Here is a 23579-nt window from a genome sequence, read left to right on the forward strand (position 1 = left end):
ACACACACACACACACACACACACACACACACACACACACACACACACACACACACACACACACACACACACACACACACACACACACACACACACACACACACACACACACAAACACACACACACACACAGAGACACACACACACATACACAGACACAGTGATACACACACACACACACACACAGCGATACACACACACACAGCGCGACACACAGACACACAGCGCGACACACAGACACACACGTAGAAAAAGGTCACCATCACAGAGTAGAAAACAGACATTTTACTTAATTTGACTTAAGGTAAGATTATCTGCTAATTTAATTACATATTTTCATAGAGTTACTCAAACTCAAACTCCTAACTTCCTTTATAATTGCATTGTGTACAGTGCAAACGCACACATATTCCACCAAAGGGGCAAGAGGTGGATTGATTGCTTTACCTCTACCTAAGTCTAATTTTATGAAAAGGGCGGTATTTTATAGGGCGATAGTATCCTAGTTCGGAACATCAAAGGAAAGGCTAGTTTTAAAATAAATCTAAACAATTTTTGATCCACTTTTTCTCCTCTTTTTCTATTTTCTCTCCCATCCCAATTCCAATGTCCCAATTCTTCCCTCCCCTGTCTTGAACGTTGCTCGCATATGCCCCCCACTTGCCGGTTGTAGGGAGGATAGAAGCCTTGCATCACGTGTCCCCTCCGGTACACTAGGAGGCAGCCTGTCACATCTTTTCACCTGCCAGCGCGGACTCTCATTGGCGAGGTGTAACGTGTGGGAGGCTCACACTACCCCCGCCATTTCCTGTCTCTGCTGTGCAGGCGTCCCCCAACCGACCTGTAGGAGTCGCTGTCCACAACGTCCAGATTACCACCCATCGACTTCCACCCCCTAACTCTGCCAATTGAGTTAGTATGATGGCTGGCCCAAGCCGGAGGCAACGGTTTAAAAATAAATCTTAAACATATACACTCACACACACAATAACATTTTAGTCTTCAGCACAGCTTGAATACATGAACACCCTGATAAATTGGTTTATTTTGTTCTAACTGGATTTTATCTCTTGTTTTTTCATCTCCTGTTTTATATTTCTTTTTATTCTATGATACATGTTTTTTTTATTAATTTTCTTTGTGATATATGCTTTTCTTATGTTCTATCCGTGTATGTTATCTTGTCTATGTATGCTTTTGGACCCCAGGAAGACTAGCTGCCACTTAGGGATCCGTTTAAATAAACCCGGCTCTGCACCATGGGTGGCCGAGCCTTCTGCACGGCTGCACCACGCCTGTGGAACAGCCTCCCCATCCAGCTGAGGGCACCACAGAGCCTGGACTCTTTTAAAGCAGGCCTGAAAACCTGTCTGTTTCAAAAGGCCTTTGACTGTTAGCTTTTTATTTTTTCTCTTGTGATATTATTTTATTAATTATACTATGTTCTATTTTTATCTTATTTTTATTCTGTATTTTTTTTTTTTTTTTACTAATATTTATTTAAAAGAAATTAACTATGTTTTAACCCTGTAGCACTTTGCGATTCTAGCGAACAAAAAGTGCAATACAAATTCAATTTATTATTATTATTATTATTATTATTATTATTATTATTATTATTATTATTAAACAAATAATGACATCAGTGTGAAGCCTTGGAAGGCTCCAGGCTAAAAACAAGGGGTGATCGAGCCTTCGAGGTGACGGCACCAAGGCTCTGGAACGCTCTCCCCCTGGACCTGCGAACTGCCCCCTCTGAAAACTCATTTAACACATTCGTGGCCAACCACGTATATATATACGTGTTTCGGATCCAGCGCTTGAGGGCCAACCACGTATATATGTGGTAAGGTTGTTTTGGCTTTTATTCCATTGTAATATCCTACTCAATGTCACCGAGCGGCACTGCAGATTTACCGTACTCTTGGGATTCGTAAAAGTGCATTACCGGCCAGATCCTTGTAGGGGCGCTGTCTCAATAATGCAGTGTTCCCTGTTACAGACCGGTGTTTTTTTTTTTCCCATCATGGGTGGACTTTTACCAGATGACGATCGAACTGGGAAATCCTTTTTGGGATCCAACCGGCCCACGGTAAGAGCTTTTTCACGTAAATTACAGCCCGATCGGGCCTTGCTTTGATAGCCAACCAGCCGATCAGTGAATGAGGCTAATGAGGCTGATGCCGTTATTGTTAATCAATAATCAGAAACGACGTCCCCCGCCCCCCCCCCCCCCTTTCATGCATTCATGGTGGACCATGATACCGATAATATGCATTTTGAGTTTTAGCTCTAGCTTGTGTATAGCCGAAACGCCATTCGATTTAACGTTATTAGCTTAGCGCCCTGTATCTCGCCTTCCAGGAAATACCCCAGAACATTGCGGTATAACGTTCATATTCACGACGCTATAAAATCGGAACGTATTGATGAAAAAATTATTTATTTAAGGCATATTGAAGGGACGGTTTATAGTGTCAATTGACAATGCCAATGGACAGATAGCAATCATATAAAGTATAGATTTAACTCTACAAACAGCCTCCCGCACAATGAAAGGTTGTTATGATAAGCTGGCCTTATAGAGTGAGATTAGACAGATCCCAGTGGCTGCGAAAGTGGTAAAAAACAACTAAAACACATTTGTTTAGACAGGCCTTTGGTCATCCTCACTCTCAAGGCACTCTTTCTTGTCCTCACTGTTCCTTATAGTTTTGTTTTTTAATTAGTGACTGATGATTTTATCGGTTTTTGTTTTTATATACTAAGCTGTAGTGTAAAGCACCCTGTGCATTCGCGCTGTGAAGGGTGCTATATAAATAAAAGTCATTCATTCATTCATTCATTCATGTCTCACCCGCATGCCCTCAAATCTGGACAGGGCCCTGAGAGGCCTCAAAGCCCTGAGGGTCCTGAGGGACTTGATGGCGGCGAACTCAGAATACCCCAGTGAGTTTGCCACCAGGCTTATCAAGGACACCTACATGGGAGACAGAAAGACAATAAAGAGTGTGAGACTCCTGAAACAAACTGGAATACAAAGGTCAAGTCCCATTCACTGTAACACCCTCGGAGAAGAATTAGAAACATTACTAAGTATGATAGAAAACGGCAATAATAAGAGGAGATAAAAAGATATTCCTCCTGTAACTTCAAAATATGTCATACCCTTCGTGCAAAAATCCATCCACACCTCATACACATTACTATCACTAACAATAAGTATCGTCAAACAGACACAAATAAATAAATACAAATAAATAAAGATAAGGCAAGAAATAATAAAAGAAAGAGATTGAAGAGGCACTATTTTAAGAGTTCTTTGTGTATCTTATTGGGTACTTTGGGACATTCCACAGATAGGAACACATTTAGTCAATTTGTGTAATTTAGAATTTGCTTGATTGTTGATAAAAAAATATATATATATCAAATTCCACTCTATTGTACAGAATGGTATTCCGCTGTTGAATGGCCCCGTGAATGGAAATGGCATGATGTCAATGGATTGATGACAAAACACGGTAAATGTCAGCACTGTTCAGCAGTGTAAATGCGTACATACGTTGCTATATAGAATATGGAATATATACATATATATTATATATATGAAATAGAGTGAGATTTTATAAAGAATTTCAACAAATCTTTCATGCCGAATTTGCTTTCCAATTTGCATCCAAATGATCCAAATGAAGTTCATCAAAAGAATTTAGGTCCCAACGATCTGTATTTCTTTATAAAAGTCTACTTAGATGGATTTGTCCAATGTATCTAAAGAAGATACTAAAAATCAACTGTTCTGATATAGCGCAACAAAATACGTCTTCAATAAAGATACAGAAAGCAAAAGAAAAGTGAGGGAAATTAAGTACCGTAATTCCTCTAATAGTAACCTGTATTCTATTAAAATCCGGGTCTCTATTAATATCCGGGTGCGCTGTTGAGCTAAGCAATTATAAGCCGGCCTCCTAATACAAACCGGGTTATACGTGTGAGCGAACCTCTCCTTACTTCCGTATGGAACACGGGTCGCGCGCAGCACGTAACACAACAACAACAGAGCTGAAAGCAGCTGACGGTAAAAAGAGCACGTTGCTACCCACAGCACCCGGAGCTGCTAACTGGCTAACGCTACGAGAGCCAACGTTGCCACCCACAGCACCCGGAGCTGCTAACTGGCTAACGTTATGAGAGCTAACGTTGCTACCCACAGCACCCGGAGCTGCTAACTGGCTAACGCTATGAGAGCTAACGTTGCTACCCACAGCACCCGGAGCTGCTAACTGGCTAACGCTATGAGAGCTAACGTTGCTACCGACAGCACCCGGAGCTGCTAACTGGCTAACGTTATGAGAGCTAACGTTGCTACCCACAGCACCCGGAGCTGCTAACTGGCTAACGTTATGAGAGCCAACGTTGCTACCCACAGCACCCGGAGCTGCTAACTGGCTAACGTTATGAGAGCCAACGTTGCTACCCACAGCACCCGGAGCTGCTAAGGTAAAGTTACTTGATTTCACTTTGAAAACGTTGAAATGACCATGTGACCACCTGTAATTGCACTGTTTACTATTTCATACAGTACTTGGTTTCAATAAATGAACCCAGTACATTTTACTGGGTTCAAACTGACACAAAATGTTGATTTATTCATTATGATCTGTTTGAAAATTAGAAATATAGGCCTCTCTCTTATACATGCCTCCTCCTAATACAAGCCTGGTACCCGCTACAGTTGAAACAAATACAAGCCGGGGTTACTATTAGAGGAATTACGGTAAGTTCTTTTCATAGAAAGGACAGAGAGGTAGATAGTCAACAATCTCTACAATTATCACCAGCACTGTCAAATAATTTCTGCTAGCCAGTTAGACAGTGGTTCATTCAACCAGTACATATCTATGGTATCTATAGTATAGTATGAAAGTCTATTCATCAGTCTCTTAACCAGTTTATTTCTAAATATACTAGTGCTGCCCCCCTCTTAGTCGATCAATCGGTTGGTTTTGATGTGTTTTTTTCATGCTGAATAAGATATTTTCTGAACATCTGTTAAGCATGAGATTTAAAGAGGTATTTCTGTTTGTGGGAAACGGTATGAAAAAAACTCCATGACTATTAGTCAGCTAAGAATTTCTTTATTCGAGGACAATTTATAAATGTTTTTTTTTATCAGTTCATCAATCTGTTTTATCCATCTGTTTAGAGGTTAAACTAAGCAAAAACGACTGTCGGATCTTCTGTAGATAAACCTTCGAATACTTATATGGTCGTGCCTTTGTATATGATATAAAAGCCAAGGCCCTGTATCCAACTGAGAAAAAGGATTTACCTAGAAAACACTTCCTGATGATTAATAATAACTAATCAACCTGTGTTTGAAAACAAGACGGTGGCTTTTCATATCTCAACGGAGAGCACGTACGTACGAGTGGAGACACACAGAAACATTTGTAACGTGGAATGCGACGCTCCGACCCTGAAGGTCGCCGTACTCACCTGAGGCCGACCGCTAACTACAACTTACCCTAACAATAGAGCGGTCTGTGGAGATCTGTGCAACAGCGGGTGAAATCAGAGGAAGTTAAGTGACGACTCTGGGACCGAAAGCCCTTGGGCACTAAAGTCCTCTTGTTATCAGGTCAGAACACCACGCTCATCAACAGTCCTCTTGTTATCGGGTCAGAACACCACGCTCATCAGCAGTCCTCTTGTTATCGGGTCAGAACAGCACGCTCATCAGCAGGCCGGAGCATTTTAGGGCGACACTTGACATGTAGTCGGTCACTATAAGAACTGGAATTACTTATCCGGTATCATTTATCCCCCCTACGCATTTGTCGTGCCACAAATATGGCAATAGAGGAACTTACATGTGACCAACAGTTCAGAAAACCTTTATACAAGGGGTATAAAATAAATAGAAAAAAAGAGTATAAAATGTTTTATAGAGCAGGAGGGGAGGCAGAATGGCATAGGGGAGGCAGAATGCTCTGCCTAGGGGAGGCAGGATGGTCTAGGGGAGGTAGGATGGCCTAGGGGAGGCAGAATGGTCTAGGGGAGGCAGAATGGCCCAGGGGAGGCAGGATGGCCTAGGGGAGGCAGAATGGCCTGGGGGAGGCAGAATGGTCTAGGGGAGGTAGTATAGGCTAGGGGAGGCAGCATGGCCTAGATGAGGCAGGATGGCTTAGGGGAGGCAGTATGGCCTAGGGGAGGCAGAATGCTCTGCCTAGGGGAGGCAGGATGGCCTAGGGGAGGCAGAATGGCCTAGGGGAGGGAGGCAGGATGGCTTAGGGGAGGCAGGATGGCCTAGGGGAGGCAGGATGGTCTAGGGGAGGCAGGATGGCCTAGGGGAGGCAGGATGGCTTAGTACAGGCAGGATGGTCCAGGGGAGGCAGGATGGCCTAGGGGAGGCAGGATGGCGTAGTGGAGGCAGGATGGCGTAGTGGAGGCAGGATGGCCTAGGGGAGGCAGGATGGCGTAGTGGAGACAGGATGGTCCAGGGGAGGCAGGATGGCGTAGTGGAGGCAGGATGGCCTAGGGGAGGCAGGATGGCCTAGGGGAGGCAGGATGGCTTAGGTGAGGCAGGATGGCCTAGGGGAGGCAGGATGGCCTAGGGGAGGCAGGATGGCTTAGGGGAGGCAGGATGGCCTAGAAGAGGCAGTATGGACTAGGGGAGGCAGGATGGCTTAGGGGAGGCAGGATGGCCTAGGGGAGGCAGGATGGACTAGAAGAGGCAGTATGGACTAGGGGAGGCAGGATGGCTTAGGGGAGGCAGGATGGACTAGGGGAGGCAAGATGGCCTAGGGGAGGCAGGATGGCTTAGGTGAGGCAGGATGGCCTAGGGGAGGCAGGATGGCCTAGGGGAGGCAGGATGGCTTAGGGGAGGCAGGATGGCCTAGAAGAGGCAGGATGGCTTAGGGGAGGCAGGATGGTCTAGGGGAGGGAGGATGGTCTAGGGGAGGCAGGATGGTCTAGGGGAGGCAGAATGGCCCAGGAGATCCCCGGCATTATCAGGGGGGTATATTCCAGCTGTGAGCTGGTGACTGAATGATGGCTGGTATTAAATCTTTTTTTTTTATCCACTTTTTCTCCCCATTTTCTATTTTTCTCCCATCCCAATTTTCGTATTTCCAATTCTTCCCTCCCCTGTCTTGAACGTTGCTAGACTATGCTTCCCACTGGTCGGCTGTAGTGAGGATAGAAGCCTTGCATCACGTGTCCCCTCCGGTACACGAGGAGGCAGCCTGTCGCATCTTTTCACCGCAACAGCTAGAACTCTCAGTGACGAGGAGTAACGCATGGGAGGCTCACGCTGCCCCCGATACTTCCTGTTTCCGCCGTACCGGCGTCACCAAGCTGACCTGTAGGAGTCGCTGTCCACAACGTCCAATCCCCACCCACCAGCTTTCCCACCCTCTAACACTTGCCAATTGTGTTAGTATGACGACCGGCCAAGCCGGTAGCAACGCAGAGAGCTGGGCTCGATACCAGCATCTCCTGCGTTAGTGGCGAGCGCCTTGCCCACTGCGCCACTTAGCCGCCGGCTGGTATTAAATCTACGGTTACATCTCTCCCTAAGTGCTCTTGAGCCAGGCATTAAACCCCCTAAACTGCTCCAGGGGCGCTGCCCTCAACGTTAGCCACGGAGTGCACCGACATCAATGTCACCTTCTTCTCAACAGACCAATCAAATCACTCGAGGGGAGGGATTACAAATCTGAGGTATCTGAAGAGAAATCGACAGCAAAATGAACTAATCGATAATGGAGGAGAAACTCATTTTGACAGTTTCCAACAAACCCTGTTTGTACGACCAGGTCTTACCACGACCGAGATATGAACAGCAACGCCTGGAGGGCTGTGAGTAGTAATTGATGTTTGATTGATTGATTGATTGATTGAAAAGTTTATTAACAGATTGCAGAATGGGTACAGACTACAGTACAGCTCAATACATACAATTGTTAAGGGGATGCAGACCAGAGAAAGACTTTCGTCTTGTTTACATCAGGGTCCCCCATTTTCAATTCATCATAACATATGTGACATACATGACATACAGATAGACAGTACTGCTACATCTATACATTTATGACATATCAGATTTGCAAATACAGTACTGTTTGTGATACAAAAAGTGTCCAGAAAAAGAGTGTATATACATTTGACGTAGAAACTGTACATTGGGGGAGGTTGGGTGGGTGGGGTGGGGTTGGGTGGGTGGGTGGGGGCTGTACATTGGAATACTGACAAAGCCATACTTGGTCATTTACTGTACAACTGGGTTAGGACATTTGTAGGGGCCAGTTTCGAATTGCAGTCTCCCGTAGGTGTTCTTTGAGAGTGTTTGGGTAGTGATTCACATTCCTTTACAGCTTTGGGTAGGGCGTTCCACATTGATGTGGCATAGTTGCGAAACGTGTTTAGTCCCTTGTTTGAGCCGAATCTGGGTTTAACATGATTTGTGGAGCTCCCTCTGGTGTTGTGATCGTGGTATTCACTGACCTTAGTGTATTTTGACATGTACATGGGTACCTTGGTCGCATAGTGTATCTTGTAGACCAGGCCCATTGCAAGTTGCTGTACTCTGTTGTCTACTCTAAGCCATCCTAGGTAGTCAAGTAAGTAACGTTAGCTGAGGTAGCAACGGTAATAATCAGTGATATCACTCGTTGCGCCCTGTGCACCCCGTGCACTTTCGATTCTCTATGTACACCGCCGCGCCCTGCGTTTGAGCGCAAGGAAAAGGTGTCCAATGTGATCACAGCCTAAAGAATGCAATTTGACTCATCTCAAACCCTGGCCTCTTCTTGATCAAGAAAACAGGGCAGGGTTTGAGATAGTTCAAATTGACGACACAAGATTCACTTACGTCCACAATGAGGAAGTCCAGCCAACACCAGTAGTTAGTGAAGTACTTCTTGAAGCCGTACGCGATCCACTTGAGGAACATCTCCAGGACGAAGATATAGGAGAAGATCTTGTCTGCGTACTCCAACACCACCTTTATAACCTTTCTCTGTTCAATGTAAATATCTTCAAAAGCCTTCGGCAGCAAAAGGAGCATGAGAGAGAGAGGGAGAGAGAGACAGAGACAGAGACAGAGAGAGAGAGACGGAGAGAGAGACGGAGAGAGAGAGAGAGAGAGAGAGAGAGAGAGAGAGAGAGAGAGAGAGAGAGTGCAAGAAAATGTTAGATCCAACAAATGCTAACCCATTAATGACTAAGCCCCACATAATGTATAGGTATAGGAACACAAAATTAGCTGTGAGAACGGTCAAAACATGTGGCTACACAGGACAAGATAAACAATTCTTAATTTGGTAGACAAAGTTGATATAAAAAAAAAGTATAATAATAAGTTTAACAATCATTGACACGCTAAATGACATGCTAGATTAACATTTAATCAAAGCACATATTAAAATTCAACTTGTTTCAAGTGGTACCAAGCATTTGATAGAACTCCTTATAGTCTATAGTTTGAGCTCTGAGTCCGCTATGATGCACTAACTAGGTAGACAAGAAGATAAGCACAGTCAGATATAGCAATATGATCGGGCGGCTGGGTGGCGCAGCGGATATTGCGCTCGTCACCAACGCAAGAGACACCGGGTTCGACTCCGGCTGTCGGCGTTGCCTCCGGCTTGGGCCGGCCGTCATACTAACTCAATTGGCGGAGTTAGCGGTGAAAGTTGATGGGTGGTAATCTGGACGTTGTGGACAGCGACTCCTACAGGTCGGTTGGGGGACGCCTGCACAGCAGAGACAGTAAAATGGCGGGGGTAGTGTGAGCCTCCCACACGTTAAACCTCGCCAAATGAGAGTCCGCGGTGGCAGGTGAAAAGATGTGACAGGCTGCCTCCACATGTATTGGAGGGGACATGTGATGCAAGGCTTCTATCCTCCCTACAACCGGCCAGTGGGGGGCATATGCGAGCAACATTCAAGACAGAATTGAAAAAGAGGAGAAAAAGTGGATACAAAAAAAATATATAGCAATATGAAGGCGAATATGTGAGGGGGACGCGTCTATACTTCCCACAAGCAAGTTGTCCTTCCGCGTTCCCGTTTTGCGCTCTGATTGGCCACGCACGTTTCTGGTCATGTGACCATGTGCGCCCAATCGCATGACGAGCAGTGTCTTAGCCCATTTCCGCGTCGAACAGCCTGCAAACGACCTAACGCCTAGTTTATCACTGGTTAAGCTTAGGCGACTCTTTCGTAGTTGGTTAAGGTTAGAGTTTGGAATCAGGGCTGGCGTTCTATCGCCCTGCTCTAAGACAAACTCTAACCTTAACCAACTTCGAAAGAGCGCCTAAGATCAGTTTTAGCGTTTTTATCAAACATTTTGTCTGCCCAACACAATCACCACGCACGTGGATATTTTAATCAATGGTTCATAACGTGCGTGTGTAATCGAAATGATCGTCACAACAGGTGCAGGGCACCAGGGGGCTCACCAGGGGGCGCTGAGAGTCACACACAGCTAGTGGCAGGCACTGCAGGCAGAGAGCCTTGCTACCATAGATATATGCTTGCTACTACTAGCCGAATGAAAATGTATCTGTTTCACCTAACACTATTGCTCCGTGATTATAGCCATCCATCCATCTCTAAAGCTAACCACTATTTGTAAAAGCCACAACCACGTTACCATATTTGTAATAATGTAAATCATTGTGTCGTTGTACACATATTGTGTTTATAAACGTTAGTAGCTAACATAGCTTAGCTTGGTAGCTATTGTGCTAACAACATATCCCGACATCCGGCTCGCTGGCCGGCATGAACGGCCGACCCAAAATGGTTCTCTCCTCTCTGTACACCCCGTCCCCACGGGTGCCCTGCCAGGGGGCCCATGGACGCGACGGCGGCGGCAGCTGTAGGGTGCTCGAGCCCGTAAAGGCTAGTGGTACACGATAGCTATGAGCTAACTAGCGCTGCGGGCTCCGGGCGCCCTGCGGCCGCCGCTGTTGTCGCGTCCACGAGCTCCTCCGCGGGACACCCGCGGGGACGGGGGCACACAAAGAGGAGAGAACCACCCGCAGGGACGGCGGGCTATAGGCTAACGTCAGTGTAGTGGTCCCGACTGTAGCAGGGACGGCGGAGCTATAGGCTAACTGTGATGCACCGAGTGGGCCACCATTGATCTAGTACTATGACCCGGACGGACATAAGGCATACGTTTCCTGAAGTGACGTCACGGCCGTGCTAGCGTCTGATAAGCTTTTAGATTCGGCTCATTAATATGCACCTGTTGTGACGTCGGCGTTTGATAAGCTTTTTTGATTCGCGCGTGCATGTTATTCGTGCGTGGACCTTTTTAACTCTTTCAGAGTGGCATTTCCGGTGTCAAATGGAAAAAAATAAATAATGAAATTATATACCAATGATGTAAACTACCCATAATTGATCAGTAGGGTTTAACCTGGAGGTTGGGCTTTAAGCCCTGGGTGTAGGGGAAATGACACCATAACAGATATATACACCTTATTCACAACGTAACTGCATGTGTTCACTGTACTGTATGTGCATGTGGGCTTACCAGCGCTCCGCTGCTGAGCAGAATCATGAAGATGATGAAGGTCTCAAACCAGCTGTGCTCCACAATCTGGTAGCAGGTCTTCCTCAGCGTCCACCAGGCCTGACCCAGACCCTGCGCCGTGTCGACCTCACAGCACCGACAGTGCCTCACACAGACTGAGGCACCACACACACACACACACGCACACACACACACACACACACACACACACACACACACACACACACACACAACACATTACATCACATGCATGGGCAAAGATTCACATCCATTTAATCAAAAATTACATGCAGACCTTGTTGGAGACATTATTACCTATTTTATTTTTTTTTATTATTATTTTAGCATTTTTACAGCTTTTCTTGGTCACGCAGGACCGACAGAGGAGAGGGCGAACGGGAGGAGAGGTGGGGAGGACAATGCGACAAATAACGTCGGGTGCTGGGATCAAACCCGGGTCGGCCGCGTAGGTGCGCGAGGCACTATGGTATGCGCCACAAGGGCGCCCCATTATTACCTATTTGAATAAATGGTAAATGGCTGCATTTATATAGCAGCTTTTATCCAAAGCGCTTTACAATTTGTTCCTCACATTTGACCCATTCACTCACACATTCACACACCGACGGCGGAGGCGATAGGGTGACCACCTGTCCCGCGACTCGCGGGACAGTCCTGATATTGGGCCGTTTGTCCCGCAACAACAAAACAATGTCCTGCAATTCAAAGATACAAAAAAAAAAAAAAAAAAACATTATTTTTAATTTTAAATTTTTTATCTTTCAAAGATTATTATTTAAAAAATGTTTTAAATGTTGTTAATTTTATGCCTCGTTCCAATACCCTCTTATATTTAAAATAAAAAAATCGGGCGACGTCACAAACCAATGCATTGCGCAGCCGAGCAATAGTATCCATCTGCAGGACCACAGCACCGACACATTCAGGACCGCGACACTTTGCGGACCCACACTCTCCAGACCCTCGCTCCCATTGGCTGATTTGGGTCACGTGACCGTCCCACCCAATGGCTGAATTGGAGTGGGACGGTCACGTGACCCAAATCAGCCAATGGGAGCGAGGGTCTGGAGAGTGTGGGTCCGCAAAGTGTCACGGTCCTGAGAGTGTCGGTGCTGTGGTCCTGCAGCAGGATGCATCTCCAGCCGAGGCTGCTGAGCAGCTCACTCGAGTCGCGCTGCCTGTCACCTGTCCGAGCCGGTGTTCTGCGAAATTCTACTACTCTGCTGAGAACTGCTGCCGTAGCGCGAATCGCCTATATGTTTGGACAGCTGGGTGACGTCACCCTATAGTTCACTCCGAATTCCAACAGGTGTACCGACATTTTATCATCTACAAATACATTCGGCTGCAAAGCCAATTACATGCAAATATTTACATGCATATACAGTTCAAAAGGTGCAATGAAAAACATATGTTTAAGATATTGTTTAAGATATATCAACAACAAGACTCAACAAGACGTTCGTCAGCAAGGTGGCAGGATATTGTAGTGTGAACATGCGTGCGCCATGCGTGCCAGCAGGTAGTAGAATTTCGCAGAACACCGTTTCAGATGATCCCCAAAAGGTACAGTAGAATGCAGGATCTGCCACTGACAGGAGCTTCACCATCACACATGGAGGAGAGGGGGACGTCACATATAGTTGTTCAGCAAGTCTGGCCCGACTATTATTGAGAACTGAATCAATCAGAGGGTCGGTTTATAACAGAATACACGGGGAGTATCGCCGGGACACTGTCCAGAGAGAAGGGGGCAATAGAATCCGGAGGCTAATATCCCCAAAACCGGAGGTGAGTTTAATAAGATTAATAACAAAATGAGCTATATATAGCCTATCGTCTGCGTCGAATATGATATATAGGCATTTAAATAATAAATACATTTATTTAATTTTAATTAGCAATAAAAAAAAAATTAAATACTGAGATGCTTGCTTGCCATACCTGTGAGGGCTAGGGGTGTGTGTGGGTCACGAGCAGATAATAGGGACTCTTTAAGGTATCCGTGTAACGAATAACCACTAAACTGCTTACGCAGACATTAAGGAGAAGGGGGGAAATAAACAACACAAAACAACCTTTACAGGTGGAAGCCTCAAAGTGAGTATTTAAGAAAATAAATCAAGTCCAAAAAACAGGACAACACTCAATAAAGAGGTATAGTAGAAAAATAAATAAGCCACAATGGCACCTCCTAATAACGGAGTTTATATAGGAAACGTAAAACAATAAACCTCCACTAAGGGAGTTTATGTGCCGTAGTGGGCAAAGACAGTTCCAAAAGAAACACAACCATAAAAGGCTCAGGCGCTCAGCCTCTATAAAACAAAGTGTAGAATAAAGCCAGTAGCCCAAAACAAGAATGGCTACAAATAAAGGCTAAATTCTGAATAGGGCAGAGATCAGCACTACACTTCAATATAACAAGTCTGACCAGAAGGATAGCCAACACTAGGAAATGAAAAAGCAGTTAACACTGCTAGATTCAAACTTAAATAGACTCAGCTTCTCCATAGGCACAGCTGCACTGAATCAGGTGCAATCAAGCCCACACACCTGCCGACCCATGAGGCAATTAACCACAGAGACCAGAGATTCAAGCCCACACACCTGCCGACCCATGAGGCAATTAACCACAGAGACCAGTGATTGACAGCTATCCCTCACAGGAAGACGAAATAAGACAAAAACCATGACAATACCTGGACGTGTGTTGCTTTTTAACAGCGGAGGAGTGCAAGAATGTGACAATGTGACCGCGGCAGCGCGAGAGAGCGGCAGTGCGGAAATAGGCTGTCTATTGCCATTCTCTAAGACAAACGCTAACCTTAACCAGCTCCTTAACAGCGCCTAAACTTAACCTTTCTAACCTTAACCAACTCCGAAACAATGCCTAACCTTAACCTTAACCTTAACCTTAACCATGCCTAACCTTAACCTTAACCATAGAAAGAATATTGCCATTCTCTAAGACAAACTCTAACCTTTACCAGCTCCTTAACAGCGCCTAAACTTAACCTTTCTAACCTTAACCAACTCCGAAACAATGCCTAACCTTAACCTTAACCTTAACCATGCCTAACCTTAACCGGCGAAAGAATACACGTTAAAAAAAAATAAATAAAAAAATTGATGGGATTCAAACTTGAAACCAACCGCCGGACCGCCGCGCTGCCAGGTGAGCTAAGCTTCGAATGAGAATCATGGCGGTTTACGGCTAAATAATGCCGCAAGCTCTGCCGCTCCGCTCTACTGAACGCACAGAGAGGAAACTGGTATCTATCTCTCTCTTGCGAAGACGGTAAGCTAATTTCCCAAAATGTTGGCGTGTTCCTTTAATAAAATACTGCGTGCCAATGGTGCCACTCGTGCCTAAGGTTGCTGACCCCCTGCTGAAGTAGAGTAACACAACATTTTATACACACATTCGGGGAAGCAGTCCTCTGGCTCCATGGGGTCATCGTCCAGCTCAGAGAGGTCATCCTCCTCCTCCCCGGGCCTCCTCAGATCCACCGTGCTGCCCTCCGAGAGGCTGATCTTCTCCTGTGAACCGAGGAGGAGGGTAAAGTCCAGGAGATGTCACCACAAAGATGACACTGGTGAATGAATGAATGAATGAATGACTTTTATTTATATAGCACCCTTCACAGCACGAATGCACAGGGTGCTTTACACTACAGCTTATATAAAAAAAACACAACTAAACAAAATCAGAAATAAATGACAACAACAACAGACAGCAGTTAAAAAACAGTGAAACCAGATAAAAAAGTAGAATAAAAGAATTTGGATACAATTATGAGTCACGAATTAAAAAACAAAACTATAGGAACAGTGAGGACAAGAAAAAGTGCCTATGTATGACCAAAGGCCTGTTTGAACAAATGTGTTTTAGTTGTTTTTTAAAAGAGTTTTCAGAGGGGGCAGTTCGCAGGTCCAGGGGGAGAGCGTTCCAGAGCCTTGGTGCTGTCACCTCGAAGGCTCGATCACCACTTGTTTTTAGCCTGGACCTGGGGACCACCAGGAGGTGCTGATCGGCAGATCTGAGTGAGCGGGTGTTGGTGTAGGGATGGATGAGTTCAGTGATGTAGATAGGGGCCTGACCGTAGAGTGCTCTGAAAGTAAAAGTGAGGACTTTGAAGGGAATTCTATAGTGTACCGGGAGCCAGTGCAGGGATACCAGAATGGGAGTGATGTGACATGATTTTTTTGACCTTGTGAGTAGCCTGGCTGCCTGTATCAGTTCCGCAACCGTTTCCATTTCCGGGGTAGGCCTGATTGGCCGCGACAGGCACGTGACCCGCCGCGGTCACGCCCCGCGGCAGCCCCAGGACGCGGCAACGCGCTGTGTTGGACTTGAGGCTGGAGTTCGCCTTTCACATCGCAGTCATCAGTCATAATAATATCACGCCACCCACGCTGCAGTCGGCAGTCATCAGTCATCTCTAATAATATTAATCACTGTTCAACGTTGAAGTAAGTGCTGTATTTTATTTCACATCAAGCAAGATTCACTTTGTCACAAGTGCTTAAGTTATAACTTGAGTCAAGAAAGCATGAGCTTCACTCACTTTTCCCCATGTGCAGTCAGTCATCCACGCTGCAGCCATCAGTCACGCGTCATCTAATAATATTAATCATTGTATGGTACAGTAACGGTCTCTGGAGCGCAACAGTAAGAAGCATTTGCACTGCAACGCGTACACCTTACTGTAAATTGTACCTCATCCCATTTCTGCTTTGCACTATAGCGTATTGTATATTGTATATTGTATGGTACAGTAACGGTCTCTGGAGCGCAACAGTAAGAAGCATTTGCACTGCAACGCATACACCTTACTGTAAATTGTACCTCATCCCATTTCTGCTTTGCACTATAGCGTATTGTATCATGCAATCATCATTTAACATTTGAAAGGCATACATTGTTGTATGAAATAAAATAGTATAGAGACATATGTACAGCGTTCGATGCAGAATAGAAGTAACTGAGTTACCATACAATATACAATACGCTATAGTGCAATGCAGAAATGGGATGAGTGGACAGACTTGTCTTTCTTGCCTGCAACTTAAAGTAATGGCTTTGCTTGTCCAAATGACAATACTGACCAAATTCAGATTTCTTTTTCTCGTCCATTTATTTTGTTTGCTTTCTAATTTAAAATACATTTTGAAACCGTCTGTACACAGTAGGCTATGTGTGCTAGCAGAACTAGACTCCAGTCACGAGTCACAGTGCACATGTGCGGTGGTTTGTCCACCAAAAAAGCGCCAAAAGATCGAAAATAAACTAGCAGAGCCAGAACTGTTCAACTCCTCTGGAGCCACAGCCAGCAGAGAAGCCGGTTTACTTTAGCTTTTAAACCAGCTGCAGCCTGAGAACTGGAGTGTGAGGGGATGTAACACTAAAGATGGCGGCAATGACAAAGAATTGCTGCAAAATAAACATACATCTGTTGTTAAAAATTTTTTTTTTTTTTTTTTTTTATACTTATAACAATTCGATAATTATCGATATCGAGAAATAAAATAAAATTATCATATCGTTATCGCGATATGATTTTTTTCCATATCGCCCAGCCCCAGGATGAGGTACAATTTACAGTAAGGTGTACGCGTTGCAGTGCAAATGCTTCTTACTGTTGCGCTCCAGAGACCGTTACTGTACCATACAATATACCAGGGGTTCCCAAACTTTTCAGGCCAGGGCCCAGAAAATAAGGCATCAGAGAGCCGCGGCCCAATGCACATCGTCGGGCTTTTTTTTTTTTTTTTTTTGCCATGCGACCGATTTTTTAAGCCAAATATCACTTCAATCCTATTAAGTTAGTTCAAGTTAGTTATTCATTTATATGTGCTATTTATGAGAGGGCTAACTTGTTGCAAAATAATAATGATAATAATAATAGCCTCATTAAAATACTATTGTTGCTTCGGTTGTTTTCAGCGTTTTATGTGCATAATCTGTTATTTAGTTTGAAATGTTCGTTGAAATAAGTAGATTTTTCGTTTTTGTTTATTTATTAAGTTAATATAAAACCATATAGTCACATTTTAGAATACAATAGAATAGAATTTTAGAATACAACTAGAAACACTGTCCTGGTCTGCTTCTAAGTTCAGTGGCCTGACAAAAAAATAATAATAAAAAAATAAAAAATAAAAAATAAAAATAATTTTATTTTTTATTTTTATTTTAATCATCTCGCGGCCCACCCGTGGCTGCTCGCGGCCCACCTTTGGGTCGCGACCCCGACTTTGGGAACCACTGCAATATACAATATACAATACGCTATAGTGCAAAGCAGAAATGGGATGAGGTACAATTTACAGTAAGGTGTACGCGTTGCAGTGCAAATGCTTCTTACTGTTGCGGTCCAGAGACCGTTACTGTACCATACAATGATTAATATTATTAGATGACGCGTGACTGATGGCTGCAGCGTGGATGACTGACTGCACATGGGGAAAAGTGAGTGAAGCTCGCGCTTTCTTGACTCAAGTTATAACTTAAGCACTTGTGACAAAGTGAATCTTGCTTGATGTGAAATAAAATACAGCACTTACTTCAACGTTGAACAGTGATTAATATTATTAGAGATGACTGATGACTGCCGACTGCAGCGTGGGTGGCGCGATATTATTATGACTGATGACTGCGATGTGAAAGGCGAACTCTAGCCTCAAGTCCAACACAGCGCGTTGCCGCGTCCTGGGGCTGCCGCGGGGGCGTGGCCGCGGGGGCGTGGCCGCGGCGGGTCACGTGCCTGTCGCGGCCAATCAGGCCTACCCCGGAAATGGAAACGGTTGCGGAACTGATACAGGCAGCCTGCCTGCAGCATTTTGGACCATTTGTAGTTTGTCTGTGGATGATTTGGTGAGACAGGTGAAAAGTGAGTTGCAGTAGTCATATCGCATCTGACATTGGAGTATGACATACAATGCACAGTTACAATTTGGCCACATTTTCCCATCAATTCTGTCCCCTAACACTCCACCAGCGCAATCTGAGCATGTGCACCATACCACCATCTCCCATTGGATGTATGACTGGTGACTTAGCCGACAGCGCGGCTGTCACACTCACACTGTTACCGCGCCATTGTTCATTAACCCTTTCACTACCACACTACAGAAGGTTAACACTTTCACTACCACACTACAGCCTACAGTTAACCGTCTGTAGTGTGGTAGTGAAAGGGTTAACCTTCTGTAGTGTGGTAGTGAAAGGGTTAACCTTCTGTGGCATGGTAAAATCCAAGCCTGCTTGCCTCAACGACTACCGCCCTGTAGCTCTCACCTCCATAGCCATGAAGTGCTTTGAGAAGCTAGTAAAGGGCTACATCTGCTCCTCCCTCCCCATCAACATGGACCCCCTGCAATTTGCATACCGCCCCAACAGGTCCACGGAGGACGCCATATCCCATGTGCTGCACACAGCAGCATCACACCTGGACAAGAGGCAGGGGAACTATGTGAGAATGCTATTCATCGACTACAGCTCGGCATTCAATACCATAGTCCCCTCCATACTCATAGCCAAGCTCAGGGACCTGGGCTTGGGCTATGACCTCTGCCAGTGGGTCTTGGACTTCCTGACTGGCAGACCCCAGGTGGTGAGAGCAGGCAACTGCACCTCCTCATCCATCACCCTCAACATAGGGGCCCCCCAGGGCTGTGTTCTGAGTCCCCTCCTCTACTCCCTGTACACACACGACTGTGTGGCTCAGCGGAGTAGCAATACAATCGTCAAATTTGCTGACGACACAGTGGTGGTGGGCCTGATCTCTGCCAACGACGAGAGGGCCTACCTGGAAGAGGTCAAGGTCCTGGCGGGATGGTGCCAGGAAAACAGCCTCTCCCTGAACGTCAGCAAAACAAAGGAGATGATTGTGGACTTCAGGAGGTCGGGGGTCAAGGACTACAGCCCCCTCAGCATCGACGGGGCACCGGTTGAGAGAGTCAACAGCTTCAAGTACCTCGGAGCCCACATATCCGAGGACTTGAAATGGACCATACACATTAACAGTGTGGTGAAGAAGGCACGACAACGCCTCTACTTCCTCAGGCGCCTAAGGAAGTTCCAAGTCAGCCAGAAGATCCTTAAGAACTTCTACTCATGTACAATAGAGAGCATCTTGACCGGCAACATCACCTCCTGGTTTGGGAATAGCACTGCAAAAGACCAAAGCAGACTACAAAGAGTGACACGTTCAGCCGAACGCACAATTGGAGGGGGGCTCCCCACCCTCCAGAACATTTACTACAAGCGTTGCAAGGGGAAGGCTAAGAGAATTATTAAGGACTCGAGCCACCCGAACAACTGCCTCTTTGAACTGCTGCCGTCAGGCAAGCGATACAGGAGTCTCAAGGCGAGCACAGAAAGACTCAGAAGTAGCTTCTATCCCCAGGCCATCAGGCTGCTAAACGAACAATGAATGAACACTACACAACAACAACCACCAAACACACATAGCACACACATCCACACGCACACACTCACTTTAAACAAACACACTGTAGCACCCACTACACACACTTTATAGCACACACCCACTTTAAACAAACACACTGTAGCACCCACTCCCCACACTTTATATTTATGGATGAAGGATTGCACTACAACTCGTACACCTTACTGTAAATTGTACCTAAAATTGTACCTCATCCCATTTCTGCTTTGCACTAGATAGTACTGTACATTAGTACACTGCATAGTTGTGTATTGTATATTATATGGTAACTCAGAACATTGTACATATGTCTATACCGAACAACTGTGACCTCATTTTCTTCTTCTAAATTCATGCTATATTATGTTATTATGTTATTTGATACTATCTTGTCTAGCACAGTCTCTGGAGCGTAACAGTAAGAAGCATTTTGTATGAAAGTATTCTGTACTTCTGTATGACAACTATTAAAGAACTTGAACTTGAACTTGAACTAGTGAAAGGGTTAACCTTCTGTGGTGTGGTAGTGAAAGGGTTAACCCTTTGTCGTGTGGCAGTGAAAGGGTTAACCTTCTGTATTGTCACAGTGAAAGGGTTAACCCCTTGGTAGTGTGGTAGTGAAAGGGTTAATCTTGTGATCCATTATTCTCATGCTCATTTTGTCTACTCAGAACTGAATCATCCTTGGAATGGAATCATCCTTGGACTGGCCCTGTGAAGATTAAAATGACTATTTATAACAGACAGGCTGATCAGAACCAAAAATGTCAATGACATTTGAAAGTGTAGGTCAGGCGAGATTCATAATGGCAACATGTTTAACATGATTTGCTGGGATTATTGGGCCCGGAGGTGCTGCTTCAATCCAATATAAAGGTTATTATGACACATGAAGTTGCCTTTGAGAACCAATGGTTCTCGAGCCGTAACGGCACATGGGGCAGGAGCCTATCTCCTGTTTCCGTAGCGTGAGGCAGTTTGATGTCCAAGTACACCCCTTGGACATGACGCTAGTATGTCGCAAGGACTTCCCCCCAAACCAACCCTTGATGCTGAGTGTCAAGCAGGGAGGCTATGGGTATGACTCGGCCGGGGCTTGAACTCCCAGCCTCCCGAACTCAGGGCGGACACTCTACCCACGAGGCCACTGAGCCGGTATTATGACACATAATCCTGCATTAAAGAATAATGCCTATAGGTCCTGGAGACAGGATTACTGCCATTATCGCTCTTAAAGCTGCAAGATAGAGCGGAGAGAATGTGCACACTGGTGGCGTTTCACAGAGGAAGCATTACATTTAATAGCAGGATCAGTGATTATCACTTTATCTACACCATGGACGTGTGTATGCACATCTAAACACACTTACACAAACACCCAGGGCCGTCCCAAGGCATAAGCAAAGTAGGCACCTGCTTGGGGCCCCCATGACCACCAGGATTTTTATTTTAAAATTGTATAGACAAAAATGTATACAATTATTACAGACAACAGGATACAAGCAAAACAAGGCACACAAGAATACAAAACACAGCCGTTTGGGAGCTGTAAGTGTGCGAATGCTGCTTCCTATGCATGGTGTTTGGAAATACAGCTATTACCGTGTTGGCAGGTTCCTTTCATCTGTGCTTTTTATTATCTATGTTCTCTAAATAAATTTTCATCGTGGTCGTAGTATTTTTATGTGAATTTATGCACAGTTGCAAAAGAGAGTAAGAGAAAGAGAGACTGAACACACCCGAAAACATTCTGCTCAGGGCCCCCATGAAGACTAGAGCCGGCCCTGACACTCACATGCATGCGTTGCACACTGAGTGGAGAAGTAAAGTTGATATAAAAGACGTAGACCAGTTATAACAAATGGAATTATATTCCACCAGCATCTTGAGTGAGGATGTCCAGGTTTACAATTTTTTATTTATTATTTTTTTAAATCTAACCCTAACTAACCTTACTGTCATGTGTAGCCGGTTCAACGCTGAACCTGCCACTACTTCGACCATGCCTTGAGTGGGAGTCGAACCCCCGGGCGTCTGCACCGGGGCCAGCATCGCAAACCGCTGCGCCAAGAAAGGAATTCCCTCCCTAAGCGCTCAGTTTGGATGCCTCTGGGGAGTGAGTTTTACTTCTATGTGCCGTAGTCACACTATCGCGGCACATATCCGTTACACATGTACTTGTCCTAATAAACTAACCTACACTGTAGCACTCAACACTTTGATGAACATTGTTACTCAGCTGATAGAGTTGTACCCTTCATGATGACTTGTCGTACAGAACTTGTAAGTCGCTTGGGATAAAAGCGTCAGCTAAATGACTAAATGTAAATGTAAAATGTAAATGTTTACATATTTACAGGTGAGCATCGACACATTTCTCCAGAACTTTCTCAGTGAATCCCTCGCTGCCTCGTCGTTTTGGTGTGCGTTTGAATCCCTACATGTGTGAAACATGCGCTGGGCAGCCGCTGATGCCCTGATGTTAAGCCAATGAATGGCTGGAGGAAGCGCCAGGGGAAGCAGAGCAGAGCAGAGCAGAGCAGAGCAGCGCAGCGCAGAGCAGAGCAGAGCAGAGCAGAACAGAGCAGAACAGAGCAGAGCAGAGCAGAGCAGAACAGAGCAGAACAGAGCAGAACAGAACAGAGCAGAACAGAGCAGAACAGAGCAGAACAGAACAGAGCAGAACAGAACAGAGCAGAACAGAGCAGAACAGAACAGAGCAGAGCAGAGCAGAGCAGAACAGAGCAGAGCAGAGCAGAACAGAGCAGAGCAGAACAGAGCAGAACAGAGCAGAACAGAGCAGAGCAGAACAGAGCAGAACAGAGCAGAGCAGAGCAGAACAGAGCAGAACAGAGCAGAACAGAACAGAACAGAACAGAACAGAGCTGAACAGAACAGAACAGAGCTGAACAGAGCAGAACAGAACAGAGCAGAGCAGAGCAGAGCAGAACAGAGCAGAGCAGAACAGAGCAGAACAGAGCAGAACAGAGCAGAACAGAGCAGAACAGAACAGAACAGAACAGAACAGAGCTGAACAGAACAGAACAGAGCTGAACAGAGCAGAACAGAACAGAGCAGAGCAGAGCAGAGCAGAACAGAACAGAACAGAGCAGAACAGAACAGAACAGAACAGAGCAGAGCAGAGCAGAACAGAGCAGAACAGAGCAGAGCAGAACAGAGCAGAACAGAGCAGAACAGAACAGAACAGAACAGAACAGAACAGAGCAGAACAGAGCTGAGCAGAGCAGAGCAGAACAGAGCAGAGCAGAACAGAGCAGAGCAGAACAGAGCAGAACAGAACAGAGCAGAACAGAGCAGAACAGAACAGAGCAGAACAGAGCAGAACAGAACAGAACAGAACAGAGCTGAACAGAACAGAACAGAACAGAACAGAACAGAACAGAACAGAGCAGAGCAGAGCAGAGCAGAGCAGAACAGAGCAGAACAGAACAGAGCAGAACAGAGCAGAACAGAACAGAGCTGGACAGAACAGAGCAGAGCAGAGCAGAGCAGAGCAGAGAGAGAGAGAGAAAGAGAGAAAGAGAAAGA

At 45.4% G+C, this 23579-nt stretch overlaps 1 protein-coding gene across 1 annotated transcript in view; it reads right to left on the reverse strand.

The window, feature by feature from the left end:
* LOC311226431 (sodium channel protein type 3 subunit alpha-like) overlaps positions 1 to 23579 on the reverse strand; it is a gene marked incomplete at both ends in the record, with an annotated part of 145760 nt that overhangs the window by 10431 nt on the left and 111750 nt on the right. The window contains 4 exons of the mRNA XM_084311857.1: positions 2857 to 2979; positions 8878 to 9051; positions 11554 to 11708; positions 15000 to 15117. Coding sequence (XP_084167983.1) covers positions 2857 to 2979; positions 8878 to 9051; positions 11554 to 11708; positions 15000 to 15117 — 570 coding nt within the window. The remainder of the gene's footprint in view (positions 1 to 2856; positions 2980 to 8877; positions 9052 to 11553; positions 11709 to 14999; positions 15118 to 23579) is intronic.

Source organism: Notolepis coatsorum (genome assembly GCF_963971535.1).
Source record: "Notolepis coatsorum genome assembly, chromosome: 4".
Lineage (NCBI taxonomy): Eukaryota > Metazoa > Chordata > Actinopteri > Aulopiformes > Paralepididae > Notolepis > Notolepis coatsorum.